Here is a 12,151-nt window from a genome sequence, read left to right as displayed (position 1 = left end):
GTACATCATACTTTAAATGGGGATTACAGAAATAGGAATTTTAATTATAAATGAATTAGAGGATGGAGATGGGAGGAGTGGAATCATTATATCGAAGCTCCAAGATACTTAGAAGAAATTTGAAATTTCCTCAGTTTTGTTTTGGTGAACGATTATTGGCAAATTATGAAGTAATGACATCATCAAGTCACTCACTGAATATTTATCTATATTGTTTGTTTGTTTGTTTGTTTGTTTGTTTGTTTGTTTGTTTGTTTTTGGTTTGCTTGTTTCACTTTCAGATCTTCTAGAAGATGGCTGGATCATGGCCCATATTCAGCCTCAGTAGATGGTCTTCCAGCTAGTATGTATAGCTAACATATTCTTACCAACTGTTCGAGAGCACATTTGCACAAAAATAGCGATACTTTCCAATTCAAAACAGCAACTTCTCTTAACTTTATCCGATTTTTATCAAAATATCACTAACATTGTGCTTTAAGATTTCTTTCTAATCTAACTTTTAGGGTCTTTTTTAACATTTAAGATCGAGTCAGCAGTAGGCTCTTGGGTTCCAACAGGTCCAACCTAAACAAGCATTTTGAGAGATTTGCATCTCTTCCATTTCACGTTCAAGTTGACTTCATGGTGATCTATACAATTATAGTCTAATCAAGGAAGCACGATAGTAAATTGAAATACATGTCATGGATAGAAATGATACAATAAGTATTATTATGGGACTTAACAAATCTTACTAAATTTATAGAGGTTTTTTTTTTATGACTATCGATCCATCGTATATAAACGCAACAATAAGACCCAAAAAAAAAAGTTGCTTTTGGCATTGAGGCGGTCCGTGCTCATGACAACTTTTCACCATACGGAGACTCGATGACAGCAAGTTAAGGCCTTCATGTGATCGGATATTTATAAGGCACTTTTAAAGCCTTCGAGCCTCATTCGTAAAATCAGCTATCAAGGGAGAGCTCAGAGAGGGGGAAAAGCGAGAAATGGGTTACTAGAAGTGGGAGTGTTGACGTAATATTTCAACAATTCAAAAAGGGATTTTCTTTTTCTGTCACAGTCGACCACCTATCATGTTGCTTACTTGTTTTCCCATTCACACAAGACATGATACTGATAGAGCACTAACTGCCTCTCCCCCTTCATCCCCGTCAAAAGGTCATAGCACTCTTTACTTCTTTTGTTGTTGATTGAGTTAAGGTGAGTCATACACACACATGGTTTACGCAAGATGGCGGCCTCCTTACAAAAATGTGTGTCCAGGCTTGCGATGGTTTGTGGGTTATTTGGAAGGAAGGTAACCCAGAGTGTCACCACAGAAAGTAAGAGAGGACTGGTTATGTTCAAGCAAAAAGGTCTGGCCTGCTTGTCTCCCGGGTTTGTGTAAGTCAATTTGACAAAAGGATTTTGTGTGTGATGTGTATGCACACGTTGCATGCATGTGCATGTGGAAGAAAAATTACGTCGCAGTGTAGTCCCAACTATAGACATTCATGTTTGCCGATTAACCAACAAGTTTCTGTTTCTGTTTCTGTTAAATGGTATTTGTGTTTGACTAAACTTACTACTCTGCACTGTTTATGGTTGCGTCGCGTCGGTATATAGGGCCTAAGGTTAGATCTAGAAACATTAAAATTACTAGTACTAGTACAGTAGACATGACTGTTTCTTTCTCAAGTAGAATTCTAATATTTCTAGATCTAATTTACACTAGCTGGTTACGTACACAGTCACGTGACACATCACAGGTTCTTCTTATTTACAGCTGTATAAAGTCTGCCTTCATAACCAGGTGTTAACATTAAAGAAAGCTGAAGATTCTTGCAGACTGTGTGTGAGGCCTTAATCCACTGCTGTCCTGTGAAAGAATTAGAATGAGTAACATAGTCATAACGCAAGCCACCCATAATTAAACCACAAGACTGTCAAAAATTAGACTGCCTGCTAGTGCTAGTGCTACATGTAGATTGTAGAAACCTGTCACGTGACATATGCTTTTATTTGCCAGTGTTTGCGCACGGTCGAACCTTGGCACGCATGCGAGGTCAAACCGGGTGCACGTCACCAGACCGACACCCACGACTTATACCTAGGCATTACAGCTCACAAGTCATACGGTTATACGGCCCATGAGTTATGGTCATACAGCTCACAAGTCATACAGCTCATTAGTTCGACACTAAAGCTAACATTCAACAAGGCCAAGGCCCATGAGACTGACACATTAAGCCCTGTGTTGTTGTATCTTTCGAACTCGTGGGCTTTATTTGCCTAGTGTCAAACTCATGGGCTTTCAGTTGTATGACTCGTGAGCTGTAGGGTAAGGGCACCAGTATTCAGTCAGCCCCCGGTATTCAGTCACTTATCACTAGTCACCACCCAGTAAGTTCAACTGTCACAACACACGCAAATCACATTAATTCACATACTTGCACACTCATTCGCAACAGGAAACTCCCTTTATAGCCCCCTCCAAAAATCCATCCAAAATCCCAAATTTTACCATCAAAAGTGCAGAATCGGCGCTACTTTCCAAAAGCGCGCACGGGTAAGGCCCAGATTTAAGAGTACGGGTTGCCGAAAAAGCGCTAAAAAATTGAGAAATACGCTGTTCTCTCACAGGATTCTTTTGCTTATCGCAAGCTTGGAGTATAATGGTATCCTCAAAAACGCAAAAGAAAAACAAAATATCCATACGTGCCGATACAGTGTCCCAATGTACAAGGGTTAAATGCAAGTGCCAGGGCCCCAGTATTCGGACACTAACGGTCGTTGCAACGTCCCCAATGCAATTTTGCGCCAACAAGGTAGCGCGCGCGCGCATTTTTCAGCTGCCTTGAACACACATTGACTTTGAACGCGCACATCACGTGACCGAATACTGGTGCCGGTGACCGTATACTGGGGAATTTTCAAGGTGAAATATTTCGGGATTTTGTGCAATTCTGTGAGATATTTAACAAAATGAAAGTTGAGATTAAAGAAATTTGATATATTTCACATACATACCGGTAGCTGTAGATATGATGTATGTATGTATTAATTTAGTTTGAAAAATACTGCAAAAAAACCCCAGTAAGTGACCGAATACTGGGGATGTTACCCTATGACCCGTGGGCCTGTTTTCAATGTCGAACTTGTGGGCTGTATGACTCGTGGGTGTCGATCTAGTGGGATGACCCCGGTTGAACCTTGGTGCCTGTGGGTGCCATGCCGTGAGTTTATTTACATGTGTACAGCTACACAGTTTGCTGCAACCAGCCGGAACACAAAGCATGTTTGGGCTGCAGATGTAAGAATTTGGTGTCTCATACATGGTGTTTTTTCCTTCAAATTTGATTTATTTTAGATTTGAATATACCTAGTACTTACGTTGCACAGGAAGTTTGGTCCCTCGTCAATTCACTGGGGTAAAAAAATGTTTTTCACCAAAGACCAAAGATATGCCTTGTCAGCCCTCAAAAAATGTGTGTTACAATGCTGGTTGGCATCCCTAATGTTAGTAAATCTAGGTCAGGTACTGTAAGTTTGAATTTGTAGCCTGTGAGGTAATGTACATGTTGTGTTTTACATGTACAGAACTGTGTATCAAAACACTGAAGATATATTTTTTGCCATTGAATTTGTTGTTCTTCAGACGCAGTGACAGCTGTACAACCATCAAATCAGTTTGCAATCCAGACCTGCTATCCAGGCAGCCCTCAAGTAGGCCAGCTGTCGTGTCAATGTTCCACTCATCAGCAACTTTGCGAGGGCTGGAGGAATTCTTTGATGATGAAAAAAACTGGGGTCAGCCTACAGTCAAAGCAGGTAATTACTTGCTCTCTCCCTCTCTCATTCACTCGCATTCCCTATGGTGTTTATTCAAAGATATCAGTGGATGGTAGAATGTTGACAATGACATATCTTTTTCAGACTGTTTCATGTCTGTAACAATTATATCAATGCTCAGTCATTTCCACAACTAGGGTGTAATTGGCACTTCATGTTGTTACTGCCACCCTATCTAGCACACTGGAACATACAGTATGTGGCTGTGACCTATGCAAGCTTTACTTGGAGCTGCTAAAATCAGGCTACCAGATATGGGCTGCAAGAGTGAATGCAGAACTGTATCTCTGAATATCTTAAAATCAAAGTATTCAGGAACACGGTTCTGTAACTGACCAGTCATAAAGAATTTACGGCTGCAAACCTCACGGTGTGGCAATATTCACTAATAGCATTTATGAATTGAATTGCAAACATGTTTACAAATCCTTTTGTGTCCAATGTCCAAAGGCTCATGTCTGAAGCTCTACTGGCGAAACATACATTGATGTAGAGCTGAAAATGCATCTGTTTTCTGTATTAAAGACTTCTCACATATTTCATTAAAATAAGTTAATTTCATGCCTCAAAATTTGAATCAATAGATGCACATTTTGATATGATTTTTTGCTTATTTATGGAGAGCAATTGCATACATGTACACGTATACCATGATTTCATTACATTAGGTATGGTCTTGACAGAAGTGGTGATAAGTCTATGCATGGCATTTTTCATATGAAATTCCTGCCCCTTTTCTCTTGATTTCTTTGATGGAATGAGTCCTTGCATCAAGTTACTGGTATTTCAGATTTCTGTAGACATTTGAATCCATTTATATGATTCACCATTTGTGCTATCAAACTAAAATCTACATTGCCATAAAAATATGTCAAAGAAAAATCAAGGGAAAAATCAACACATACACACACACAAAAAGACAAAAATATGTCAAAAAATATATATATCGGTGAAAAGAAATATTTTGTTTTACTCAGGTCGGGCGTGGAGCAAAGATGAGCTGAGGTTAAAGGACTATGTCACCCTTCACAAGCTCTGGTATGTCTTGCTCAAGGAGCGCAACATGCTACTCACCATGCAGGCTGAGGCGGACAGACAAGAGAAGTTCCTCCCTAATCCCGAGAGGATCAGCAAGGTCAGGCTTGCCTGTCATGGCAAGGAATACCAGACATATATGATTATGACATGATCTCTACAAATGCACGACATATTCTGCTTTTGATTAAAACCAATTACAACATAGTTACCATCACAGATACTTATATACATGATAGGTATTACTGGACAAGCAGTTTGAAACTATTGGTACTTAAGAGGTCAAGTAAATTTTAGTTCCCACATTTTGGGCGAAATGATTTGAGAGAATGAGCAATGTGCAACTCAAAGCATAGTGTTTGTTGAGGAGAAAAAGAGCTGAGATTATTGGTCACTTTGTCATCAAACAGCCTGGAATGGAGTGACAGAAGGTTGCCCTTGTCAAGAATTTTTTGTGGTCCCCATGCTTAGGCATTTGTGCCATTATTGATACAGATAAAGGAAGTATTGTTGATTGCCACAAGACTGAGGTTATTGTGGATCCTTTTCACCACTATATGCTAGAGGCAGATCAAACAGGGCTGAGTAATGTGCGGCGTGGGAGGGGATAAAGTGGTCAACACAAACCAAATTGTGTCACCCACACTCCATTTCTACACATTGGTATGTCTCCCATCGTTGTGTTCATAGATAGTCATCCAGGACAGCACACTTATCTTTCACTTTCAAACACATGATAGGTCACATGTTTTAGTTTATCCCAGTAAACCTTTCACACTGAACCCATTTTTCTGAGTATAAACAAGGGGAACACATGTGAAGGGTAATCACAAAAGCCTTGATATCATGTTGTGAAAATGATGTGAATACTGTAAAACATGATATATTCGTGGCATGAATTTTTCGTGAATTGGAGCCGACGGCCTTTTTTGCGGCATGAAATTTTCGCGAACTGCCACTGGCATTTAACGCATATAGTGTAGAAATGAACTTTCGCATGCATTTTAATTTCGTGAATCTCCGCACTCGCGAAATTCGCGAAATTAAAATGCACGCGAACATTCCTCGTTTTACAGTATAATTTTTGTGGTTTTTGACAGATATTGTATGAATGCATCAGATCTTAAGCTTTGAATCCATTTATAATTGGCCTACTTCATTGCAAGGAAAACATTAAAAAAATTTAAAAACTTTGAAGCCTGTGAAGGTTTTATAGCCAAAGTTGGCCTTATGCATATTTTTCTTCCTTTTATGATCTCCATCTTTATATGGATAATGTGAGGATGCACCATTATATTCATACAGATGTACAAAGATGAGACTACATGTAGATAAATATGACTAGATTGATAGATCTGACAGTATCTGACAGAAGAGAAATTTTTGAAAAAGATGCTTCCTTTCCTTGTGCTCACTCTACCAGGTGGAGGTTTCCATGGAAAACCTGCAAGCTGTGCTGAAGGAGCGGAAAGAGGCGCTGACTGAACTTGAGACCGGTTTGAAGGATGAGCATCCGGCAGAACCCAAGTACACACCATTCGGCTACAAGAGATGGGTCAAACCTAGGGAACATGCCGTCCCAAAATACATGAACAAATTTGTGAGTGTTGTGTCACCAGTTTCCTTTGTGTTTGGAGGTCACTTCTTTGATCTTCAATTAGGGCAGTGCCAGTTAGAGTGTAGCTCTGTAATATGCCCAATAGATGTCCATTTTTCATGGCAGTTGGTGGCCCACTTTGCCATTATTTTGTCAGTTTGGCATTGACAAGAGTTTTGGGGATACACAATCTTAATATCAAGCAGCAAAGACCTCGTGCTCTGATGAAATTACATGCATGAGGTCACAAGTGAGCAGTCTAGACATTATTTTTTACTATTGTCTTGGAGCAAATTTAGAAAAAGTTTGAAGTGCAAAGAAGAGTGCCCAGTAACTCAGTAGCGACATTTGTCACTATCAAATGCTCTGTAGCAAAGATTTGCATATACAGTCAAACCTGTCTATAGCGGCCACCCAAGGGAGACGGGAAAAGTGACCGTTATAGACAGGTGGCCGCTATAGACGGGTAATCCATCTTTGTGTGCATTGCTTACATGTACATGTAAATGTATGTGTGTACGTATGCACACGTGCGTTTCATGCAATTAACCATGCCAGTGTATATGTAATTGTTGCACAGTAGTATGTGTACTATCGTGAAGGAAGCTTAACACTAGTGCATTATTATGACTGAATGAGGGATGAATGCAGCGGTGGCGATTACTGAACCTTGCCCGCACGGCTACAAAGCAGAAAAACACTAAATTATCGGCTCGGCTACGGCTCCATTAGGTTTTTGGCCGCTATAGACAGGTTAAAATCTACCGCGGGAAACAAAATTTGTGGCCGCTGGCCGCGTTAGACAGGTGGTCGCTATACACAGGGTCTTTAACACTGCTTTTCTCTCGGGGGGATTTTTCAGTGGCCGCTATAGACAGGTGGTCGCTATAGACAGGTGGCCGCTAAGGCAGGTTTGACTGTATATGCACCGTAAGTTAGGGTGTTCACTTGTCTAAAAGAGGTATAATATCAATGATAACTTGCACTTTTTAGGCTTACAATATACTTGTTCCCAAGTGTAATCCCAAAACTATACAGTGTGAATATAGCCTGCAAACAAATTTCTCTTCCCAGCACCAACCCGCAGGCATATACACCGAATGCCATATGAAGTCCCTCTGATCAGTTGTAACTTCTGCTCCTAATCTGTTTCTGAAAGTGTGAACATTACTGCCCGTGCTGAGAGTTTTGACTGCCTAGAAACAAGAAAGCAATGTTACTTTACATTTCACCACATCCCCCCCCCCCCCCGAACCTATTTTTTTTTTTTTCTCAGTCTTTAGCCTCCTCCACTATTCCTTTGCTTGGTCAATATATAATTTTCATGACTGTTCCCCACACCCTTTGAGTCAGAGGGGGTGAGACCCTCACTACAGAAAATACGGAGGCAGAAACACAGAAAGTAGTTTCGGTGATCCACGTAGCAATTGATACAGCTGTTTTCCAGGCCTCACTTTTTAGCTCACCTGAGCCGAAGGCTCAAGTGAGCTATTGCGATCGCTCTTCGTCCGGCATCCGTCGTGCGTTGTGCGTAAACTTTTCACATTTTCATCTTCTTCTTGAGAACCCCTTGACCGATTTTCACCAAACTTGGCAGGTAGCATCCCTAGGGGGATAAAATCTCAATTCCATCAAATGGGCACCATGCCCCACCTGGGGGGCCCCAGGGGGCCTAAATTTGGACCAAAATTGTAAATTTTCATCTTTTTCTTAAAAACCCTATCACAAATTTTTACTGAACTTGGCAGGTAGCATCCCTAGGGGGATAGAATCTCAATTCTATCAAATGGGCACCATGCCTCACCTGGGGGGCCCCAGGGGGCCTAAATTTGGACCGAAATTGTAAATTTTCATCTTTTTCTTGAAAACCCTATTACAAATTTTCACCAAACTTGGCAGGTAGTCCCATGGGGATAAGATTTCATAGTATTTGAATAGGCACCATGCTTTCCTTGGGGGCCCCAGGGGGTCCAAACCTCCTAAATCAATGAATATTCAGTAATATTTTTCTCTAGTTCTAATCAAAAGTGATAGAGCTTTAAGTCATTTTTTTTGCCCAAGCTGCGTAATCCAACATTCTATAAAGTACAGTGTACTTGGTAGGTATTTTTTTACCAGTGTGATGGAATATGTAAATGGACACCATGCCCCCACTCTCAAAGCTACCTCCACCATAAGTTTCCAATGTTCTCAGGTAAGAGTCTGCAAGAATGCATGGAAGGTGAAGTTGCGATACTCAGGTGAGCGCGTGACCCCCGGGTCTCTTGTTATTGTACATGACATCTTTGCCCAATATAGTGTGCCACTGCAGTTTACATGAGCTCTACAGAGTACGACCTCACCAGTAGTAGGGGACTACTAAACCCTCTTACCATTTTGCCCATGGCAGCTAAAATTCGCTTTTAGGCATGTCAAATGAATAAGTACTTGCCTAAATCCTCATTCATGCAAATAGGCAAGAGTAAATTGTCAAACTCTGCAATGTGTAATCTACATTATCTCCTTCAATGAGGTATCGAATTATAAATGGGGCTGTCGGATGATTTAATTTAACATCATGTAGTACATAAATCGACAGTGCCATGTACACATGTACATGTTTGTGGAATTTTTTTGTGGTCCTTGAGCAGATAAATCAATACTCTCAAAACCAAATACATAATACAAACCTGCACACTGAACAAAGATGGTGACATAGGGGCTCACATATTCCAGTATTGTAGCAATGTCATTCTGTTACAATACCACTTCACTAACAAGTTCACCTGTTTAGAATTTATGCGTGCTTTCTTCCTCTGTTCTTCTTACACAGCACCCAGTCTTGCATTCTTATGTGTAGCTCTTATATGATCATCCTCTTTCATTGTGATTTGTTATAAATTTTGAAATCTTCTTCTCATCATCCCAATCACTATAAGTTCTTAAACTCTGTACCCAGTATAACCAATTTGTAGATGTTCAAATGTAAAAGTCTTAAAGTCATCTGGAGGTTTTTTTCTTTGGTTATAAATTGCAGTTCTTTGACTTTAAATTGACTATGCAACTTTATCTCTCAAATTTTTCTCGACAGTATGCTACGAGGAGGACCTGGTATGACCCATCAATGGGACGCTACCTGTCCCTGTGGTACGAACAGCGAATCAGACGAGCGGCCAAGGAGAAGAGGAAAAAACGCCGCCAGCTCCAGAACCTGAAGAAGCGGTTCCCCGAGTCGGACATCTGGGAGAACAAGAGCTGACCCGGAACACTGTGAAAAACAAAATGGAACTTTTACACCCTGTAGTATTTTGCCAGTATCATGTGAGCCAGTTTACCTGTCCAACATTGACCCGTGCTTTTCACACCATATCTTTATGTCCCGTCGTGAGGGTCACTTACCATGAGCTGTAGGATCAGTCTCCTCTCTACTGGGCTTAAAATAAAGTGGTGGTCACTGGAGAAAGATGCGTTGGCAACACCCGAGGAATAAAATTCCACTCAATGATAGATATTGTTGGTTGTACCTTGACAGATGTATGGTTGTTTATATCTATCTATATTCCTTGATATCTATCCCTGTGTCAGGTTTTTCAGGAAGCGAAAAACAAGTGATCAATTCAGAACCAACATTATAGATATTGCTAGTCTACCAAAAAGGACAGTTGGCAAGGAATCATTATTTTTAGTGGGCTTGTTTGTGTGTGCACAGTAATTTGAACGCTTAATTGGTAATTCAGAAACGGTTGTGTCAAGATTACAAGTATGTACATACCTGTACATTGTATGTTTCCCTCGTGCACAAGTACAAAGTGTATACTGGACTTGGAGTTTAACTGTGTGCTTGTCCGAAGTACATGTAAACCTGCCGTTTTACAAAAGTCAAGCACATGTACAATGTATCAGGAGATTTCAAGTTTGTTATGAGCAAATCTGCAAAGTTTCCGTGATCCTGCAGGAGGGGAAAAAAATTAATAAACCTAAAAAAAATTGAACACTTTTTCATGTTAACATGACGAGATAGAGAGTCTCTGTGATATAGAATTCATTTTTGCCCACGTGGCTTCTATGCAGCACACGGGTACAGATACCTCGGCAGTTGCTCATCAGAGCATCACTGATTTTGTTGATATGTGGGGCATCCTTGTACAGTGGACTCCTGTTGTATAACTAAGTCCTCAGGACCGGCAGTTTTCTTTCTTTATATCAAAATTTTGTTATAACCGTACAAATAAACAATGAAAATACAAAGAGTGGATAATGTTACAGCCTGAATTTTTACTTCGTTGTAACCGGAATTTCGTTATATCCGTGTTCGTTATAACGGGAGTGCACTGTATGAGGTTTGGGTTTGTGGAAGCGGTGAAAAAATGAAACAAACGGATCTGCAGATTTGGTGTACTTGTATCCAAAGGTATATGATAAGTGCCATATTGGTGCAGCCATTCTTTAACTTCGACAGGTGTTCTTCTGTATTGGGATATCATAGTTTCGTAGAGCAGGGTGTAAATTTTGGTCAATCTATTCTACTCTACCTTTGTACTACAGTGCAATGGATATTTTGTTGGCAATTTTGGACATTCTCATAACTTTTGTCAGTTGAGAATGAGAAGGGCATTAAGGTGCCTCAAACAATATGGCTTTTGTGGCAGCTTAACGCCCTTATCATTCTCGACAGACGTTATGGTCATTTTTCTTTCATTGAGATGTATGCCAAACTTATGTCTGGGCATGACATAATCAATGTCACCTTCACACAAGCACACACACTAACTCTACTGGATTGTGTTGCTATCATGTAAGTTTTCTTGAAACTCTGCCCACATTATAGTGTGTGTTTAGATGTTTCCTTTCATACATAAACCACAGCTAATGAATTGTCTTGGTGGTACAATGATTTCACTCATTCACCCATGCTGTTTTCATCAGTGATTAAATAGCAAATGTGATTTGATATCATATTACTTTGTCATCATCAGATTTTTTTTATCATCTTTGGTTTCTTTCGGTAAAGAAACAACCACAAGCTATACAGTAATCACATCATCTCTCCAATCATTTGAACTTGGAGTACTTTAATGATGCACAGCTTCATATTATCAGATTTCAATCTTCACATTCATCTCTAAGAATGACTGTCATTTCAAATGGTCACATTCAATGTGCGTGTTGAGAGAAAGCAAGAAAAATTAATGGACTTTGTCCCTTATTTGCATTTCACATTCCACAGCATGGCCATCAATAATACTGTGCAGGTCAAGGAAAAACAAAAAATATGTGGCTTACTTTATAACCTGCATTTTCATTGCAGAAACAGACATATCCCCTGTTCAGACACAAAACATTTATACTGAAACTCAAAGAAATTTTGTATATAATTGTCATTGTACATAAAGTACATATATGGCCTACGGACCGTTCAGACACATATCTCAATTGTATAGTTGTACATGTATAAAACTGCCTATGTTGTAATGGTCGCTGCTAGTTCCTGTGGAAATGAGGGGCAAGGTTACCTTTTGCACATGCTAACACTAAGCCCCGCCAAGTTATACCATTCTGTGGTCGCCATACGTTCAGACACACACGAAAAGGTGATTCATCGTCAAGTTCTATGCCGGTAGTTCAAAACATTGCCCTCACACTCCCTTCATTTACAATGTTTTGATATACGACCTTTCACTAGTGTTCAAACACATAAATCCA

The 12,151-nt window shown here is 40.0% G+C and overlaps 1 protein-coding gene across 1 annotated transcript; it reads left to right on the top strand.

The window, feature by feature from the left end:
- Window positions 1-1,237: 1,237 nt before the first annotated feature.
- LOC140238437 (large ribosomal subunit protein uL29m-like) lies at window positions 1,238-11,556 on the top strand. Its single transcript, XM_072318341.1, has 5 exons — window positions 1,238-1,389; window positions 3,644-3,816; window positions 4,815-4,972; window positions 6,296-6,472; window positions 9,540-11,556. The coding sequence occupies exons 1-5, from the start codon at window positions 1,238-1,240 to the stop codon at window positions 9,705-9,707; spliced, it is 828 nt and encodes a 275-aa protein (XP_072174442.1). The 3' UTR covers window positions 9,708-11,556.
- Window positions 11,557-12,151: the final 595 nt, after the last annotated feature.

Source organism: Diadema setosum, chromosome 15 (genome assembly GCF_964275005.1).
Source record: "Diadema setosum chromosome 15, eeDiaSeto1, whole genome shotgun sequence".
In the NCBI taxonomy this organism is placed as follows: Eukaryota; Metazoa; Echinodermata; class Echinoidea; order Diadematoida; family Diadematidae; genus Diadema; species Diadema setosum.
The sequence above is the reverse complement of the archived record's forward strand: the minus strand, read 5'-3'. Positions and strand labels throughout refer to the sequence as shown.

What these genes read in the sequence shown, in the direction of transcription:
- LOC140238437 (XM_072318341.1), top strand. Translation starts at nt 1,238, where the DNA reads ATGGCGGCCTCCTTACAAAAATGTGTGTCCAGGCTTGCGATGGTTTGT. An exon ending in ATCCCGAGAGGATCAGCAAG is followed by an intron (nt 4,973 to 6,295) that starts GTCAGGCTTGCC and finishes TCACTCTACCAG; the next exon opens with GTGGAGGTTTCCATGGAAAA. An exon ending in CAAAATACATGAACAAATTT is followed by an intron (nt 6,473 to 9,539) that starts GTGAGTGTTGTG and finishes TTTTCTCGACAG; the next exon opens with TATGCTACGAGGAGGACCTG.